Source organism: Musa acuminata, chromosome BXJ2-6 (assembly GCF_036884655.1).
Source record: "Musa acuminata AAA Group cultivar baxijiao chromosome BXJ2-6, Cavendish_Baxijiao_AAA, whole genome shotgun sequence".
In the NCBI taxonomy this organism is placed as follows: Eukaryota; Viridiplantae; Streptophyta; class Magnoliopsida; order Zingiberales; family Musaceae; genus Musa; species Musa acuminata.
In genome coordinates, this window is record NC_088343.1 from 12,203,994 (window position 1) to 12,223,189 (window position 19,196).

Consider the following 19,196-nt stretch of genomic DNA (forward strand, 5'->3'; position numbering starts at 1 on the left):
TCCAACGTCATAAAAAAGACTGACACGACAGGTCATGGACAACCAAAGGCACGCTCAACCAGTCCGACGGGCGTACAACTCAGCACCACCAGTGTCTCCCGAGATCACCATGGCCTTTTGGGACCATAGAAATTGGAGCGGCAAAGGCTGCAGACCGTCCCACTACGTGGAATCCTTTTGCACGTCACACAGCGTTCAACCCCTTCACTGTGGTGCGTGCCTGCGGTCGAACACCTCGACGAGCTCAAGGTATGGGGCACACGCACTGGCTTAGTGGTTCGTTCCCAATCAACCCTAAGTAGAACAGGGAACAAACCTCGTTAAGATGCTCACCGCTGCACGCCGTCACCTACGAAGACGACGCCACTGCTTGGTCCCTGTCGTTTCTTCGTTCCAGCTGATGAAATGCACGAGAAAGCCATGCGGATGGCAAGCGGACAAAACAAACAGGATAACGATTATAAAGCGCGGTCGGAGAAGGAGAGAATGGCAAGTCCGTAGAAGGCGGCCAAAAGTTGGAAGGCGAGGAAAGATAAAGAAAAGGGCAAGCCGAGAGCGAGATAAGGAAGTGGTGGCATCCACATCACAATGCCTCGGCTTTATGCCACTCCGCACTTCCGCTAATGGGTCATCCCAGCTTTGAGGTTGTCAAGCCTTCTCGCAAACAGTGTTGTTATCTTGTTTGTTAAGACTATGGGTTGATGAGGGAAAACATCATGTGGCTTGTGATTCAAGCAATCATGTCATGAGACGCTTGTGAATTAATGAGAGAGGCTTCTTTTTCCCTAGGGTGTTTGTGGACCGCCTAGTTTACATCTAATATCAATATATAGATTAAAACCACCGACTTCTAATCAATCACAAATTGTCTATGCACAAAGCAGTGCAATAATGAGCACGTCCTTTCCAAGGACATGGAGTCGCCTAAGCAATCGGATTCTTGTTTGTCCTATTAATAGGAAAACACCAACCAGAGAAGACGACTTAAATGAGAGGGGTTAATGAGGATGTCGTAATGGTGTGGCGTTGGTGAGGCTATAAAAGCGATGCAACGCCAAGAGAGAAACGTGAGGCGTCCGTGAAGCCCGTGTACTACTCACCAATGGTGCCGCCGCCGACGATGATGACACGGAAGGGGCCATGGACGGAGCAGGAGGACCTCCAACTGGTATGGTTCGTCCGCCTGCTCGGTGAACGTCGTTGGGATTTCTTAGCCAAGGTGTCAGGTTTGAGCGGTGGCGGGGGGTGGGTAGGCCCATAGTGCAGTCAGGGTGTTCGACGAAAGTTCTGGTTTAACCTCTGCGTTGTATAGGTCTTAACAGGTCGGGCAAGAGTTGCAGGCTACGATGGGTTAACTACCTTCATCCCGGCCTCAAGCGCGGCCGCATGACGCCCCAGGAAGAAGACCTTGTGGTCGAACTCCATGCTAAATGGGGCAACAGGTCTGATCCACTCACGCACACATCTTCATGCCTCGTTGCCTGTAGTCTAAGTTATTTAGCCAGGTTTGATCGTAGGTGGTCTCGCATTGCTCGGCGGCTGCCAGGGCGCACCGACAACGAGATCAAGAACTACTGGAGGACACACATGAGGAAGAAGGCACAGGAGCGAAGGACGTGCTCGTCGCCCTCGCCATCTTCATCATCTTCGAGTAACGGACCTCCATCGGAACTTAGAGTGGAAAAGCACGACGGCGACAGCGTTGCAGAGGGCAGCGCTTTCACCTCGGGGCTCGAATTGACCGATGATGAAGTCAAGGGGTACACGATGGACCAGATCTGGAACGAGATCGCCGCATCGGAATCGTGCAACATGGAGTGCCCTCCGACGAGTTCTTCCATATGGGAAGACAAGTCCGAATCACTCTGGAGATTAAATGAAGACCTGAGGATTTCGAACCCACCCCGTGTCTGATCTCTTGTTATAACTGCGAGATGCCTTATGGGCGAGACCTGTAAATTTAAGTAAGATCATGCATCCACCAAGTGCTTGTTATAATACCTCATCCGGCGAACGATTTTATTACTAACCTATCTGTTGTTTCAATGCATTGTATCTATAGACGGAGAACCCACACCCCTCAGTAGTAATAGCTGATGCTGCTAAAGCTTAATATCCTCTGATCTGGACTTTGTTGATAAGCTCAGAGTCTGAAAAAAGCTTTCATGAAAAGCGCTCCACATTGAGTCCAAGAATCGTTCCGTATAAAATGCAAAGTGCTTCGACCAAACCGCTTTGGCTTGTCTGTACTTCCTAACTTAGTTGCTCACACCCCCTTCATGGCAAGGCCTTGGAGGAGGAGAGAGAGGGAATAGTAGGAAGAGGACCTTTTGCCCCCTTTTATGTTTAAACTATTTTCTACCCAAGTGGTGAAGCTGTGTGGTTTCCATAGAGCAATTGGAGTAGTGATAGGGAAGTGATCCCAATATTATAGCATTATCTTCTGGGATAAAATAAAGCTAATGCGTCAGTGCATACCTGTCAAACATCTGTTTGTGTTAGAAAAGGTAGTAGACATGCACGAGTCTCCGAGCGCCCACTAATTCACCTGCAATGAATTTGGTTCCACTAGCAACGCAGCTCTCCTCTTTCGCATTCAAGCACACTGTTTGGCACAGTGGTCATCTTGCACTACTGCAAATTGAACATCGTAGATTGTGAGCTAAGAAAGCAACCTCTGAACATGTGGCCTGATTTCATCATCAGATAATAGTCCCAAAACAGTACCCGAGAGAGAACCTAAAATCTCTACTAAATTTCAGGAATGTTAATTGGTTATTTCCACTGAAACCATGACAAAAAAGGTGGATCCTACTTGCCCATAAGTGCTACTGATTCCACTATGGGCTCCTTTTGTTTCTCATGATTGAAAATATGTGTGGATGGAACAGTATTAGGAACATAATTTGACGAAAGAATACTGTTGGAATGTTTGATATGGTGCAAAAGATATATTTCTTTGTTAGTTACTTAGTTTCACAAATTAAACCAATAAAATAGCATGATTGTGATGCTGCCACATTAAACATGCATGTTCATGATGGCTTGATCCATTAACATGAATCATGCCCTTCAGGATTCCTTTATGAGACCTACAGTCAGGTCAAGGATGATCACAAAACTTCAACATTCTTCTGGACCTTACTGGTTTTCGCAAGATGAGATCATGTATACACGAGGCAATAAGAATAATAAAACTCAATGACTGGAGATTCATGTATCCCTTAGCATTAGCATTCATATCATGAAGTGGACGAAACACAGAATTTCTAAGACAGGATATTTGAATACAATATAGATGCGCTGAAGGTTCTTAGCATGTGGAAAGATAGGATGTCCCAATAATCATAAAGCAGCGATCTACAACATTAAGAAAGAGGAACATGAATGCAATCCAACTACAAGTTTCTACTATATGTGAAAATAATGCTATCTATCGACAGAGTCGAGGTGCCAAACAGAACTGCAGAAGAATCCAGTAGCCAGAAGGATTTTGTAGACAGTGATAGTGATGACATACAAATGGAGTGGTGGTAAATTTATTTACTCATGATGCATCGTCTTAACAGGATGTGATGGGCATCAAACGAGTTCAACAGACTAACCTAAGGTTTGTGTTGGGAAGGATTAGTCGGTTCGGAAGTCACGACATACATATCAAGTCGGGAAAAAAATAGAATAATAAAATATAAAATAAATATATTCACAGCAGAAAAAAAAAAATCCTAATAAATGGCTTGAGCGTCGGTAATGGGAGAGTCACAACACGACATCTCCCCAGGAGAAAACCCGAAACAAGCTTGTCCAAATACAATGAAAAGATGAAGTAATCGGAGCAGCACGCGGCGCTTGCGGCTGCAGCGGGCGGTGCGGGCCCACGGGGAGACAGCAATGAAGACTTCCACGCTGGCCGCAGGCAGCAGCGCGTCCGACGAGGATCGCAGTGAGCGCTGCCGCGGTGGGGGGGCGCTGCTGTCAGCGGTGGCGGGCCGCGCGGTGAAACCCTCGCGCAAGCACGGCGACGCGAGGGCAACCAGCGTGCGCTGCGACGAGGACGGGACGTGGGGGCCAGTGAGATGTTGACTAACCGGTTGATTGAGCCTAAGTCTGACTCAATTTTGAGTCAGTTCCCACATCTTAAACAGTTGAAGCGTGGTTGTAGGTACCAAACATCACCCTGAGGTGTAGGTCAAAAGGGTATTCAGGCTCAATCAGCACTATAATGGCAGCTAAATGATCACTAGCTGTCTTCATGATTTAGGTCACTTATGCCAGAATGATACGGTTAAACGATTGGAAAGGTAAAGAAACATGGAAACCACATAATTTCAATTTTGGTGTAAAATAACAGCTACTTAACGTCAGTGTTAAAAATATGGAGACTTTTTTATCTATCCAATTTAATTATATTTTTAAATTTATTTTTAGAATCATTAATATTATATTTTATATATTTAATTTTAATTCTATCTAATCTAAAACTTCTAAGAAGCAAAGTTTATAATTAATTTCATCTAGATTCTTATCAATTAATATAATATCATCAACAAATAATATATACTATGGAGATTTATTAGGTAAATGACTAATAAGATCATCCATCCATTGTAAATGTGAAAAGAAAAAAAAGACTCAATTAAGATTGTTATTAGGAAACTCACTCTACACTATCTTTTGGTAGAAATTATTTTTTAAACTTCCTCGTACCACCACCATCTCTCTCTTAGGATTACATCTTTAACTTTAATTTCATAATAATCTCCTTGTTAAGCTCTTAATTTTATCAACCATTATAGCCTAAATAAAATTAATATTATCCTCATCTAAATTTCAAATCATCTTTTTTTTTTAAATTTTATTCTTAAAAGTGTTTACATTATCATCTTTTAAATTTCATCATCTAGTCTTAGTAATTTTTGTACTATTTTTAAAATTTTCTATAATAAATATCTAATATCATTAACCTATATTTACTTATCAAACTTTCATATGATATAATTTTATGATTCTTACAAATAACTTTATCTACTTTTCTAGTAAGAAAAAGATCTATTTGACTATAGTTGTGACCATTTTTATAAGTAATTAAATATTTAACTTTCTTTATAAAGTGAGTATTTATAATTATAAGATCATACGAAGTTATGAAATCTAAAATTATATCGATATTTTTATTTCTCTCCTAATAACTAAAGCCCCTATGTACCCCTTTATATTCTCTATATGTTTTTCCTACATATAGACCTTTAAATCTTCTTCAATTACAAGTTTTTTGATTATATATATACCTTGAATTATATTATCTAAGTTTTCTCAAAATTCTCTTTCAGTTATATCATCCAATCGAGCCTGAGGGATTTAAGCATTAATGACATTCAAAAATATGTTATCCTTTTATAAATTTTAAAATTATAATTTTATCTTTAAATCTTTTTATATATAATATTATTTTTAAGGTCCTTATAATAATAATAATTCTTATATCATTTATATGCATACTTTTTTACTATCAATCTTTTCATTTTTTTTTACCCACTTAGTCTTTATAAGCAAATAATATATATATTTTTTTATCATAATATTTATCAATTCTATTTTCTCCAAAAGGCATTCCTATGTGCCAAGTTGCTAATATGATATTCTATTCTTGGATTAATTTCTTTACTTTATCCAAAATAATGAAAGAACATCTACCTACTTAACACTATATCCAAGGGCTATTTCTAGATAACCTCCTAGTCCATGACTTATAATTCGAGAAACCTAGGTGGTAAAAATACCTCGTGTCATTTTCGGTAAACAACCTAACTCTATAGCAAAATCAATAAGACCTGATATAATTTTATATTACTTATCAGTGACCTAATATAATCCTTTATCTTTTTTATCTGGAATTATGATCAACGTTAATGGTGTTACATTCACATATACTGATTAATTCTGTAAAAGAGAGCACAGCTAAATCTATGTATAAAATGATTTTCAATTAATAAAAAATAATGCTACAACAAGGAATCAACATGGTGGTCCTCAAACACTTCCATGTTCCTTTTCAAGAAGGTGGTGGTGGTCTAAGTGAATGTCGGCTAGTAAGAGAGACTGACAAATAAAAAGGGAGTCGAGCCCATATAGTGGATGACATGGAGGATGCCAGATAATAATTGTAGCACTGAGATTAAATGATCCACATCAATAATTTTCAATTAAATAGTAAAAACAAACTGTTCTTGATTATCATTCAAGCCATCAAGTCAATCACGTCATAAATGAGATATTCAAGAAGAATAAAGACAAAAGAAAATTAAGCATGATGAAAAAACACATAATCATACTTCAGATATGGTTTTTAATGACCGACCAATCTGCACCTTAAAAAGCAATGTAAAATTGTGTGCTAACCTTGACACCTGTACAATGTATGTTTCTGGTTGGCAAGGCAGATGTGTTATGCAAACCTTTCTGATATCTCTCTCCCTTCTGCAGAAGTTCTATTGACATCAGAAAGCACTTCTGGGAAAACGGGAGGTAGGCAATAAAGAGATAAATTAATGTAATGCAAATATAATAAATCCTTATCTACTAAGCCATTATCAATAACCCAGCTTCATCCTCCAGTGCTACCTTAATTTTCATATATATCATCTAATTATATTAACAAGACTACTTTTCACTATCCTTGAACTTTTTACCTAAGTGAATGACAGAGAAACCATATATTAATTTGTCTCCGCAAGTGTATGATCACCAATGTATCATTCAATTTATCATGTACAAGAGATTATCTTACAACCAGCAAGGGAACCAGCTGTGCTTCACTAAAGCCAGAAGCTGTTGGGTTTTAGATTTTTTTTTTTTTCAGTGAACTATATTAATATGATAGATCTTCCAATGCATTTACCATGACATTTATGCGATAATGCTGTTGCATCCTTCCAATTACTATTGATAATACATATTATTCAACTTTTGTTGCTCATACTCAAAAGATACAAAAAAAAAATTTCATGTTAGTTTTGCCGAAGCTGTTGTTACTCCAGCAATCGAACAGGGTTTTTCAGATTAAGCGTAGATTGTGGAATGATATAATCCTAGAAATTTATTAAGAGAACAAGGATTACATGTCAGTTAACTTTGTAAGACACCAAGCCTGTTTGAATTGATGAAGATACTACACAAAACCATTAAAGACAACTTCAGAAGCAGCTAAACTCTAACAAGAACTATTTTTTCCACAGTGATAATGGGCAACACGCCAGTGGTTAGATTGAACTGGGCTGAAAATTTTGTAGTCCACTTGAGGAAACATATATCTGCCAGATGGTTGATCACCAGGAAGTGACAGAAAGACTTGGTTACCAGGACATCTACGGCTTATGAAACTCCCTTTTTTCAGAAATATTAATCATGACAGACAACTAAATGTAGAAAACTGGTCGATGAGGGATGCACAATTTGTCATCATAATTAAGTGATCTTGCATCAAATATATGGTGGCAGTAGACATGAAGTTCAACAAAATACAGAAGCCTATGATATTGATCCTGATCATGCAAAACATTTATGGGCGTTCATGCTGCCAATTGTGGAGGAAGCAATTATTAATATATCTATTGTATGCTTGCATTCCCATTTATCTCCCTACAAACCAGTTAGGCATGAAGCAAGTGTGGTCAGTTAGCAACTGATTCAATTAATATGGACATGCACCGCATTTCAGTGACTTATTTCATGCTTGACCACCTTATTTAAAAAGGTGAAACCTAAAATGACCAGGATAACAACGAAGATGCCAAACTTGTAATACTATTGAACCATAAAGTTCCAGAAATATCTTTTGAGATTTTCACTAGAGAGAAGATATCGGTTTCCAGAGAAAACTATTTTTTATACAAGGGAACTCATGTATTCTGAAGAAAACAAATGCATTAAGGCTAAGGCAATTTGTTGGGTCAAATGCTTTATACCTCTCCTCAAGAGGACTCAATGGTCAATCTTGCGATATGAGGCATCTTCCTACTTAAATCTCATGCTGTAAATCACATAATATGCGACGACAATATCACTTTAATTATTATATCATTGAAGCTGCAGCTAGCATAATAACCATCAACAAGCAGACAACAAAATTTATATGCCAGATATGAAATACATGTAATGATAATATATAGAACTTTCCCTCACAAAAGATACAAAGTCCATGATCCATACTTCATTAATCAATTGAACTTAAAGCAGCAAATTCTACAGGTCATAAGATACTGAGGTGTAGATCCTGATACAGGTTACAGAAGCCTGCTCAATTTCTATAGCATTCTCATCATACAGAGTCAAGACATATGCTGAAGAATTAATTTATGATCTAATGCTGAAAAAATAACATTAACCATCCGTCCCAGGGAGTAAAATTAAAATACAATTAATATTGAAATAATTTATGATCTAATGCATGAATAATAGTCTCCATAATTTTTAGATAGATCCAATTAATACTGAAACACAAGATATAGGGTTCATTGTCGATGTTGATTTCTCAATATGTAAATCCAGCCTTCCATAATAAATAAAACCTTTAGAATGAAAGAACCACTTAATTAAAACAAATTTAGCCTCTTTCTAATGTTTTTACCAATAGAAAATGCATCAATAAATGTGAGGAAAGTAAGTTCATACACCCAAACTCTTCATCATATCTCATAAAAGCTATACCACCATGTTGGAAGCGTCCATTAGCTGATATACCACCATGGTATGGTTCATAGTCACGAAATGGATATCCACCATCTTTGACGGTAAACTTGGATATATTTACCATAACTACACTGACCAGAGAAAATATAGCATTGCTCATAATGCAGCTATTAATTTTAGGTGTCACCTTCATAGCATGGATGTACAATCTTGGGTAAAGAACTTCAAAATGCATCCTCAAGTTTGCCGAAATTAATTTGGATCTAAGTGCATGTAACTATTTTTCCTGTTGAAAATATTCAATATTTTCACCAAATTGCTATATTTCCTTGTCATCCAAGATTGTGCATGTTAATCATGTCACCTAATTGCACAGTGTCACTTAAAAGCAATTTAAATCAATACAGAATGTCTCTCTAAACCCTAAAGATATTTGAAGAAGGAAAAACTTGGCACAGAGAGCAGTTGATACGCAAGTCCCGCGAGTTGCGAGTTCTTCGAAACAAGCATACGGTTTGTTCTAAGAATCAGAACACGAAAGACAGTTTTAGTGCTTCCTCACCTTTCTTTTCTTAGGGTTTCGAATAGACCCTAAGAAACACACGAAGGAATCCTTGTGGTCGATCGAAACACTCAAATCCATCAATGCATGTTCAACATGGAGAAAATTACGAAGGCATGAACATGGAATTCAATCTCATACCCGGATTGGATCTCTCGATCGTTGTTGCGCACATCCAATCCGATGAAACAGCGCACCGGTGCTTCCGAAGGGTGAGTACGATCGACGACTAGGTTTCGTAGGCTTCATCGCGGAAGAAAGTGAGGCGAGTCGGTGGGGGATTTGAATGCGGAAAGGAGAGCGAAGGGGGCAAGGGGGGAAATGGAGCGACGAAAACGAAGTTTTCGAGCCAGTATATAACGGAAATCGCCAGAGACGGTTGTAATCCGTTACAAGAGAGCTGTTATTTGTTACCAATGGCGCTTCCGAAAATATTACTCGTCAAAATTATCTAAGAATTCGATATTATATTATTTATTTTTTAAAAGATGAGATTATCCTTAATTATAGTATAGTATGCATGCAATGCACCTTTCGACACTACTCGTCGAAATTGTGTTAAACTTTTGTTTCCCGAATTACTCGTTGCAATTTAAGTAGATATTTATGTTAATATATATTTACTTTGGTGATTTATATTTGTGGATGAACACGAATATTCTGACATGCACTAAGGAACTTCGATCTGAGATAAATGCATTGCATGAACTGTTACAGCAGACACAACCAACCAATAGAATCATCTGTCGCACCTCCCTATTCAGAAACCACCACGACTCCAAACACAGCGAGTCTCGCTGGCGATTATTCGTTAACAAAGCCCACGAACGCTAGTAGTCTGTGGTAGGGAGCTGCTCATGGGTGCCGAAGCCGATGAAGACGCCGTCGTAGACCAAGGCCGCGATGCCCCCGCCGAGCAACGGGCCGACCCAGTATACCCAGTGATTGTCCCAGGTCCAGCTGACCACCGCGGGGCCGAAGGAGACGGCCGGGTTCATGGAGGCGCCGTCGAACGCCCCGCCTGCCAGGATGTTGGCACCCACGATGAGCCCGATCGCGAGGGGCGCGATGATTCCCAGGTTGCCCTTCTTCGGATCTATGGCCGTCGCGTAGACCGTGTACACCAGCCCGAAGGTCATCACGATCTCAAACACCAACGCGTTCCACACGGTCACGCTGCTCGACAGCGAGAAGGGCGTCGTTTCCTGCACATGGAAGCACAACAGCAGCAGGTCGGTCATGTCAAACAGGACGACGAGGGTGTCACCAGCCCTTGTATCTAAGCGCATGGTATCGAGAGATCACCAGGCCGCCGGTGGCGAACTTGAGAAGCAGGCAGGCGACCACGGAGCCGAGCAGCTGCGCGATCCAGTACAAAATGCCCCGAAGCAGCGTGATGTTGCCACCGAGGAAGGCGCCGAAGGTGACGGCCGGGTTGACGTGGCCGCCGGAGATGTTGGCCCCGACGGCTACTGCGACGTAGAGGCCGAAGCCATGGGCCAAGGACGCCGACACCAACCCCGCTGGGGTTGTGGAGCCATCATCCGTGAGCTTATCTGCCAAAACAATTCACCCAGGTCAACCAGCTTAGTTCTTCTTACTCGTCATGCACACTCGGCAGGAAAAGATGGAGCTTACTGAACGCCATCCCCGATCCCTGGCCGGCGAAGACGAAAATGAGCACGGAGATGAACTCGGCGAGAGCGGCTTTAAGCGCGGTAGGGTGGCGCGCCTCCTCTGGCGTTCCGATCGTTATGCGAAGGATCGGCATCTTCTCCTAGTATCACGAGCAGCAGCAGCTCTTCTTCTTGTCCGGCTTCACTCTGCTGGCCTCTTTGCAGCTGCGGTAGTTAAATAGGTGGGCGAGATGAACGGCGACATGACGGGGAAGAGCCGCTGAAGCCGGTGGGAAAGGATCGCTTTCGGTCGGCGAGCCCACCGGGGTCGTGGCTAAACGTGGATGCTCTTATTGCTTCGATCTGGAACGCGTGATCCACAAATGGTTAGTGATAGATTGGATGGGCGGTGGTCTCCGTCGGCCATTCCAACCACTGATGAGGCAAGGACTAGGCACAAGCCAGCACCTAACCCTCATCCTCTGAAGCCGTTGGAAAGGAAGGTGGATCGACGTCCATCCACGCTTTGATCTCTCCAGGTCCTCTTCTGTGTATTCATCCATCGCGGGAAAGGAGAGTGGCATTTCGGAAAATAGAGGTGAGAGCGTAAGGTGATTTCGCAGTGCGACGGACAATGGGTTCGGATTAAAGGCGGTGGGGCGTCAAGCGAACGGAAGACTCGTACCTTTAATCACATCGGAACCGTCGGATTCATCAGTCGCCGACGTGATTCCGTGATTAAGTACGGGTCGCTACGCCTGCAATGGTACCACACCCCGTCCGTCGCTCTTCAAGTCACATCAGATTCGTCGGGATTCATCAATCAGCGACGCGAACCGTTCGATGGAGCGAGGATCACGGGACAGTTGGGCCACAGTCGGGGCCCATAGTCGCCGTAAAATGGGCCCCACCTGACATACAAATCGACCAATGATAACTAGTCTCTTGATAACATCATAATATGCTACATAATCATGTATTTTTCTACTACAATCCTGCTTACAGAAACCAAGAAGCATGCAGTGACGCAGAACAAATACCACAATTTCCAATCTCTATATCTCAATTTAAGTACCATAAATGGCATCAATCTTTTTAGAAAATGGCTGGCAAAATATCAGAGTTACAATGAACAGTTAGTTGTCTTCAAAACCTATCTCACATGTAAATAATAATAATTAATTTGCTATTGATGATACTATAAATCAATCAACTGCAGTCAGAATTTCCAAAAATTGCAGCAACAAAGAGAGCAATTAATATAACTGATAGATGCAATTTGATACTCTTAACAATCATTTCTCAGCGCTTAAGATCCGCTTTGAGAAGTCGGTCACCATTAGGGGCAGCCCTTCATGCAGTGTAACCTTTGGTTCCCAGTTCAGCAGTTCTTTTGGCTTCGATATGTCAGGTTTTCTCATATGTGGATCATCTGCAGTGTTAGGTCTGAATTCTATGGTTGCAGAAGGATCAACAACTTCTTTCACAACCTGGAAAAATGTTAGAATATTGTTACCTTAACATGTTCAAAGAAGGGTGGAGAGAATGAATGATAACATACTTCAACTTTCTGGTAGTACCTCAGCTAGCTCCAGCATGGTGAACTCTCCTGGATTACCCAAGTTGAAAGGTCCAATGTGCTCACCTTCCATAAGAGCCACTAATCCATCAACCTGGCAAATTTTCATGTAGCAATCGTCACTAGTTTATTCTGCCAGCTCGAAACTAACACATGACAACAAATGATCTAGAAATGAAGAGATATTCACAATCAAATTTCGATCACGTTCTGCTTAAGCAGATGCACTCAGTAACACAGGAATATTGCACACGTTTGTCGGTCAAGCATGTGTTGATTGGAAAAGGCTGCCAGAGGCACCTCTGTTTCTAATACTGTTTCGATCTTTCTCACCCTCCATTTCTTGGATTCTTCACAAAATAAAGGAAAGTGTGTAACTCAGGAATGCCTTAGAACAAGTCGATTATAATGTTTTATAAGAAATTGAAAATTTGTTTTCTTCACCCATTTTCTTATATAAAGAGTTATAGCTATGGCAATTGCAGCAGTAACAACAACAATATTCCTTCAGAAAGTCATAACTACTACTTAAGATAGACATCTGTGAAAACTTGAGCATGCAAATTACAGGACTTAATAAAGAAAATATCAAATGTTATATTAAAGAAAAACACCAGAAGGATTTTTGAAGTAATGGCTACATATGCATCAACATACTAGGAGACAAATTTGAATACATGGCTCAAATATATCATTTGCCCCTGTTCGTGATTATCATATCCAAAAAGTCGTAAAATATGAGTGTTTTACATGCATGTATTGTAAAATCCAGCTAAATCATTGAAGATACAATACATAACAATCCGTGTAATCTTATGATGATGTAGCATATGAAAATACCTAGAATATCATGCTACTTCCAACATTTTGGAGAATCCTGAGCTAAGTCTATGACGTATAAACATATGCATACAAGCAAACTATACAAAGGGAAACTAAGACGCATAAGGTAATGTGACATATATGACTGAAATATTATGCAATTAACCCAAAGTAAGATTGATAAAAAAAAGCCAAATGTAAGCCGAGATGCACTGGTCTCACTCAAAAGTTGATCTGCTCTGGTAAGTCTCTTACTTGGATATACTTCAAATGTCTCCAGAACTCCACAACAACCAACTCTTTCATGTACTTGAATTATAGGAGACAAAGCTAGACAGCTATCTTTACGGAAAATGAGAGCCATCCAGTATAACATCACAACTACCACAAGAAGCCTGGACAAATTAGAAACTCATTCTTGCTGATGCATCCAGACAATGGAATTCCAATTAGTTCAACTCAGAGGTAGGATATAGGTTAAGCATTTCCTAAATGAGCCCATTATATTTACCATGAAAATGATTAAATAGATGGTAGACATTCTGGACAATTCCTAGATTGGGGGTCTCAGACAACACACACTACATATCATTCTCAAGTTTCTAAGATGGTAAACATTATCTGCAATTACTAAAAATAAGATCTGTCAAGAAGGAGAAGTGCTTTTCAGGCCTGTTACTTGAGCAAACCAGTAAAAGTGCAGAAATAAAAAGGTTTGACTCATAAAGCAATATTTTAAAAAGAATTAGGTAATTCATGCAAAGTTTATATTACTGCAAGCAGGATAGATTAGGTCTACAGTGAATATAAAAGGTACAAGGACATTGTTCAGTACCAAGTCTGAAACAAATTGGAAGCTTCGAGTTTGCTTCCCATCACCATAAACTGTCATAGGTTCTTTACGAAGTGCCTGCAAAGTGTGACTCTTAAGATCGTTACATCTTCATGATATCTAATCTTCATTGCTTTTTGAATCCCAAAAGAGAAAACATTATGCTTGAAGAAAAGATACCTGCGCAACAAAGTTACTGACAACCCGGCCATCATCTAGGCACATACGAGGTCCGTATGTATTGAATATTCGTGCAATACGGACCTGAAAATGCATTGCCATAAATCAGAAATGCAAGTTAGTTAGTTTAAGATTACAGAAACTTAATTGACAAAGATGCACTACATGTTTGGCTATTGTCATAGTCCTGTACTATCACAAACCACAACATAACCATCAACAGAAACAAGGCTTAATTTTACAAGTACATAAAGTCACCTCAACTTCAGCACCACGATGGTAATCCATGGTCAAAGTTTCTGCTGTTCTCTTTCCTTCATCATAGCAACTCCTAACACCTAAGGATTAATGACAATTAATGTTAAAACATCAATCCAGTGAATATAAATGGAGAAACAGATAACAAAAAGAACAGAATAAACAAGAAATCCGAGAAAATGCTTAACCCCTACAGTGAAATGTGTGAGAACAACAAAATGTTTTGTTAAAAGAAGCATCAACAAGCTTGAATACAATTTGGCAAACCTATAGGATTGACATGGCCCCAGTATGTCTCCTTCTGTGGATGCTCAAGTGGATCACCATACACCTCGCTGGTACTTGTCAACAGGAATCGCGCTCCAATTCTCTTTGCCAATCCCAACATGTTCAATGTTCCCATCACATTTGTCTTGTACTCAATTGTTAAGAATTTAAAACAATATATGAAACAAAAAGAATCATCTTTGCTACTCCATTAAAAAGCATATCAGTGCCTAAAGGAATCCAACAGACGTTCAGCATGAAAGTAATTCAAAACAAGAAATCAGAAAAGACATGCTACATATTTCAATCTCTAAATGCATGCAAATAGTAACTAAATGAATTAGAAAAGCAATTTATTCAATTCACCCAAACAAAAAAGATCATGCTTTGACAATAGATCAATAAAAAAAATAGTTACTTTTACAGAACCAATCCTAATTCCACGAACCTATGCCTTCAATTTTTATGCAAATGCAAACATAATTCCTAGATCCATCTGAGGTCGAAGCCAACCATTACCAGAGTACGAGAGAAGCATGGAATTCGAACAAATGTTGCGAAATGAAGATTGTTTACAAATCAGAAGGATATGATAGTCTTGATGGGGTTATACTTGTAATGCACCGGCGAAGCCGGGCATGCGAGATGGTAGATCTCGTCCACCTCCAGCAAGATCGGCTCGACAACGTCATGGCGGATCAGCTCGAACCTCGGGTTCCCGAAATGATGCACCACGTTCTCCTTCCTCCCGGTGAAGAAATTATCGATCACGATCACGCTATCCCCCCTGGACAGCAGCTTGTCGACCAGGTGGCTCCCGACGAAGCCGGCGCCCCCCGTGACCACGACTCGCTTCGACGGCTTCTTCAGCCCCACCGGCATCCTTTTCCCACTACCACCCAAGGCGGCATCGCCGCCGCCGAAGGAGGAGGAGGAGGACGGATGGCGGTGGGCGAGGTGATCAGAGGGCTGGAGTCCGGAGGTGGAGGAGTGATAGTAGGGTTGAAGAAGGAAGAAGGTGGAGGCGATGACAGCGCCGGCGAGGACGAAGAGGAGGCGCTGCTCCCGGAGGAGGTAGCCGGCGGCGGCACGTAAAAAGGAGGGAGACGAGGAGGCGGAGGAGGGGCGGGCCTGCGGCTTGGCTGGCTTGGCGGCGTACGTGGGGATCTGTTGGTTCTGATTGAGGCTGCTTTGCTTGTGGAGCTGCTTCATCGCTGGATCGTACGGCCGGAGACTCGAATCAAGAGTAGATCTACAGTGCCTCCTGCGGAGAACTACCCCTGTAGTCCAGGAAGCACAGAGAGAGAGAGAGAGAGAGAGAGAGAGAGAGAGAGAAGGAAGCGAAGACGACGCGAGGCGAAGGGAAGATAGCTAACTGCCAACGAAATCCAATTATCAATAATCTTGTTAGCAGAGTATCCATAAAGACCGCATAGCGCAGTGGATTAGCGCGTCTGACTTCGGATCAGAAGGTCGTGGGTTCGACTCCCATTGTGGTCGACTTATGTCAGTCGTTTTAAATAGATCGAGACGAGACACTGTTATTTTTAATCTTGTTAGCATCTTGTGCACGAAGACCGCATAGCGCAGTGGATTAGCGCGTCTGACTTCGGATCAGAAGGTCGTGGGTTCGACTCCCACTGTGGTCGAATTATGTTGTTTCTATATGTTTTGCTGCCCGTTGGTCTCTTCCATCAACCGAGTTGGGTCATTGGAGTCAACCAATCTTCCATTGACTTTTGTCGGTCCATCCACTAAAGAAGCCACAAGCAGAATAATGGTAGACTGGAACCAAGTTCTTCTTGGTTCGATAGTTCTCAGACTGCGTCAGTGTTCGTCCCATCATCTTGGAGTGCTCGAGACTGCTGTTTCATCGGATCCGCTAACTCCCACGTCGTTTGCCTCTCGACCTCCATCCTGTTCTCTTCGTTTACACGCGTTGGTACTGCTTGAGCCTCTACTGTCCCACCATGAATTCATTCGATCGAGTTGTCATCCGAAACATACATGCATGGAATCAAGCATCAGAATGAATAGCTGGACTATCTGCAAGAATCGGTGGGGCAGTTCTTGTGACATCATCCTTTGATGTAATTTTGTTTTGAGCCACTCGGGCCAAATGTAAATATATTTGCCACGTAATCACAACTCAAGCATATAATAAAGTTCACTATTCGTGTAATATAGTTTCCACGTGTTCACAACTGCAGCATATAATAAAGTTTGAAATATTTTTAAATAACTTTATTTGTTTTTTGCTTAAACTAAAGCTATATAAATCTGAGTGTCTTATAGATGCAGCTCTGCATAACGATATATAATGCTCCTCTCTTCGTTGGTTTCCGTAACAGGATCAAATAGATGCTCTGAAAAATATGAACAATATGTAATCAATAAAAATTGAGTATGAACTTCTTGTAAATCCTCTTAAACCAAATATAAAAATAATGGCATAACAAATACAAGATTAATAAATCATAGTCAACTGCATATTATACAGTCACACAAATATGAAAAAACCTGTCTTTGTAGCGGAAGACAAAACATAAATAAGTATTAGATCTCAAATGCATGATATATATATATATATATATATATATATATATATATATATATATATATATATATATATATATATATATATATATATATATATATATATATCTATCTATCTTAGAATGGATTCTCTCAATGATGAATGAAGTGAATCTATATTGAAGTTCCAACAGTTACAGTGATATCACTCACCCATGAAAGTCAAGATATTTTTCATCCAATAGTGAATGAAGAAACCATTTAATTATCATATTTGATAACCTATTATATCATAAAATAAAATTGTCTTACCAGTATAATGACCTTTTGTAATGAAAATGGATCATCCAAGTCTTCTTATCATATCAAACTCATGTCTCATGTTAGTCCTAGTGTTACCATGTACATCCATTAATGAAGAAAATCATTAAGCAATATCAGGATAAAAAATCATACTCTTATTACCCTTCAATTGGTCTAAACCCTAACTGAATTCATCCAATAACCTTAAATCAAACTCTTATTACACTACAGGCAACTGACTTGGTTGAGTTGCCTGTAGTTAATACATAATCTCATCCACCCTATGGAAATATGCCAAGTCTAGTGAAGTTATTATCTAACAACTCCTTTAGTTCAACCCAGATCATACTGTAGGGAGGCTTTAAAATAATTACAGTGTCAAGGAGAATGTTGATGTTGAATTAGATCTACCTATCATGAGGCAATCAAAGCAAATCCTTAAAAAAAATCTAAAAAATACTTAACAACAAGGATGTTTTTTAGCATAATCTTTCTAGATTCTTCATCTAAAATGAAAGCCAAGAACCCTTTACAACCTTTTCTTAGCAGTCTTCAAGCATCTAATGCCAAGATGAAAGGAGAAATATCCTCTTGGGCTCTAGACAACTGACAAATAAAAGAAAAAAGTTTCAATTTTTTGAAATAATCAATGCTAGCATAATAGGTTACAAGCCGGTCCATATCTAAAATAGTATGGAAGTCTTAAAATTCTAACAAAGTAAGATCAACTAATAGCTCATTACTCTCATAGAGGAACTATTCATCATTTAAATATCTGGTTAGCTGATAACAAATCACCAACAAGTATAGTCACAATATAGTCTTAATCGTAGGCTCTATGTCTTTATTTAACTTAATGATAAAACATAATAATAATATGATATCTAAATACTTAATCTCTCATCAAGAAATTAAAATTTTTGATACTAATTCTAAGGCCCAAAGGCCTATAAGTCATCAATCATAATCTGATATCATAAATAAAAAAAATCAGTAATTTTTTTATTACATGTACCAAATGTGATATACTTTTCACATAATCACAACTCAGGACAGATGATAAAGCTAATTAATAACTTTATTCAAATTAATTTTAAAAATATTTCTAAATAATATTATCTAGAAAAAATAAAAATTAAGCTTTATTGGTTCAAACTAAAACTAGATTTAATCTAAGTATCTCTACTTGCATCTCTACCTAGTGATAAATAATGCTCCTCACTGCATCAATATCTATAACAAGATTAGATAAATATTTTAAAATATACATATAAATAACAAATAATCAACAAATATAAATAGAAACCTCCTATACATTCTCTCAAAAAATATATAAAATTAGTAATATAATAAATATAAAACCTATAAATCAAAGTCGACTATTGACAAGTAGTCACTAGTCCCATAATCAAGTAGTATGAATCAAAACAGATTCTCATATCAAATCTAAAATAGAAGACTAATTCAACCACCCAATGGAGCACACTTTCAATAGCGGACGAAGATGTTTTATTCATCGATGAAGTGAATCAATAACAACTAGAATAATATCCT

At 39.5% G+C, this 19,196-nt stretch overlaps 3 protein-coding genes, 1 long non-coding RNA gene and 2 other non-coding genes across 10 annotated transcripts; 3 read left to right on the forward strand and 3 right to left on the reverse strand.

Annotated features, from left to right (window-relative positions):
* The first annotated feature begins 986 nt into the window (after positions 1-986).
* On the forward strand, positions 987-2,029 carry LOC135583828 (myb-related protein MYBAS1-like). 3 transcript variants are annotated; one of them, XM_065112760.1, is made up of 3 exons: positions 987-1,226; positions 1,313-1,442; positions 1,506-2,029. In XM_065112760.1, the coding sequence occupies exons 1-3, from the start codon at positions 1,103-1,105 to the stop codon at positions 1,912-1,914; spliced, it is 663 nt and encodes a 220-aa protein (XP_064968832.1). In that variant the 5' UTR covers positions 987-1,102; the 3' UTR covers positions 1,915-2,029. The 3 variants fall into 3 exon arrangements, with proteins under 3 accessions (XP_064968832.1, XP_064968833.1, XP_064968834.1); XM_065112761.1 differs by having other exon boundaries at positions 993-1,226; positions 1,518-2,029; XM_065112762.1 differs by having other exon boundaries at positions 1,011-1,168.
* Positions 2,030-2,148: 119 nt separating this feature from the next.
* Positions 2,149-9,610, reverse strand: LOC108953026 (uncharacterized). The gene is made up of 3 exons (XR_001978254.2): positions 9,392-9,610; positions 6,400-6,477; positions 2,149-2,634 (listed from the first exon to the last, which is right to left on the reverse strand). It is a non-coding gene; the product is annotated as an uncharacterized LOC108953026 (long non-coding RNA).
* Positions 9,611-9,916: 306 nt separating this feature from the next.
* Positions 9,917-11,023, reverse strand: LOC103987892 (aquaporin TIP1-2-like). Its single transcript, XM_009406345.3, has 3 exons — positions 10,889-11,023; positions 10,556-10,806; positions 9,917-10,455 (listed from the first exon to the last, which is right to left on the reverse strand). The coding sequence occupies exons 1-3, from the start codon at positions 11,019-11,021 to the stop codon at positions 10,081-10,083; spliced, it is 759 nt and encodes a 252-aa protein (XP_009404620.2). The 5' UTR covers positions 11,022-11,023; the 3' UTR covers positions 9,917-10,080.
* A 252-nt stretch (positions 11,024-11,275) lies between these two features.
* On the reverse strand, positions 11,276-16,142 carry LOC103987893 (UDP-glucuronic acid decarboxylase 1). Of its 3 annotated transcripts, XR_010487776.1 has the most exons (9): positions 15,395-16,141; positions 14,805-14,951; positions 14,538-14,617; positions 14,280-14,363; positions 14,103-14,177; positions 12,447-12,539; positions 12,204-12,356; positions 11,552-11,777; positions 11,276-11,413 (listed from the first exon to the last, which is right to left on the reverse strand). XR_010487776.1 is itself a non-coding variant. In XM_065112764.1 (8 exons), the coding sequence occupies exons 1-8, from the start codon at positions 16,014-16,016 to the stop codon at positions 11,667-11,669; spliced, it is 1,365 nt and encodes a 454-aa protein (XP_064968836.1). In that variant the 5' UTR covers positions 16,017-16,142; the 3' UTR covers positions 11,523-11,666. The 3 variants fall into 3 exon arrangements, 2 of the variants coding, with proteins under 2 accessions (XP_064968836.1, XP_009404621.2); XM_065112764.1 differs by lacking the exon at positions 11,276-11,413 and having other exon boundaries at positions 11,523-11,777; positions 14,805-14,952; positions 15,396-16,142; XM_009406346.3 differs by lacking the exons at positions 11,276-11,413; positions 11,552-11,777 and having other exon boundaries at positions 11,929-12,356; positions 14,805-14,952; positions 15,396-16,140.
* An 88-nt stretch (positions 16,143-16,230) lies between these two features.
* TRNAR-UCG (transfer RNA arginine (anticodon UCG)) lies at positions 16,231-16,304 on the forward strand. Its single transcript has one exon. It is a non-coding gene; the product is annotated as a tRNA-Arg (tRNA).
* Positions 16,305-16,379: 75 nt separating this feature from the next.
* On the forward strand, positions 16,380-16,453 carry TRNAR-UCG (transfer RNA arginine (anticodon UCG)). The gene has a single exon. It is a non-coding gene; the product is annotated as a tRNA-Arg (tRNA).
* The last annotated feature ends 2,743 nt before the right edge of the window (positions 16,454-19,196 follow it).

Bases quoted from the DNA above. Each gene is read 5' to 3' on its own strand.
- LOC103987892 (XM_009406345.3), bottom strand. From the start codon at position 11,021: ATGCCGATCCTTCGCATAACGATCGGAACGCCAGAGGAGGCGCGCCAC. The intron at 10,807-10,888 runs GTAAGCTCCATC...TTGTTTTGGCAG, and splicing joins GGGATCGGGGATGGCGTTCA to ATAAGCTCACGGATGATGGC. The intron at 10,456-10,555 runs GTGATCTCTCGA...TTCCATGTGCAG, and splicing joins AGTTCGCCACCGGCGGCCTG to GAAACGACGCCCTTCTCGCT.
- LOC135583828 (XM_065112760.1), top strand. From the start codon at position 1,103: ATGGTGCCGCCGCCGACGATGATGACACGGAAGGGGCCATGGACGGAG. The intron at 1,227-1,312 runs GTTTGAGCGGTG...TGCGTTGTATAG, and splicing joins TTTCTTAGCCAAGGTGTCAG to GTCTTAACAGGTCGGGCAAG. The intron at 1,443-1,505 runs GTCTGATCCACT...TTATTTAGCCAG, and splicing joins CATGCTAAATGGGGCAACAG to GTTTGATCGTAGGTGGTCTC.
- LOC103987893 (XM_065112764.1), bottom strand. From the start codon at position 16,016: ATGAAGCAGCTCCACAAGCAAAGCAGCCTCAATCAGAACCAACAGATC. The intron at 14,953-15,395 runs ATATCCTTCTGA...ACAATTGAGTAC, and splicing joins ATAACCCCATCAAGACTATC to AAGACAAATGTGATGGGAAC. The intron at 12,357-12,446 runs GTACTACCAGAA...ACATTTTTCCAG, and splicing joins CCATGCTGGAGCTAGCTGAG to GTTGTGAAAGAAGTTGTTGA.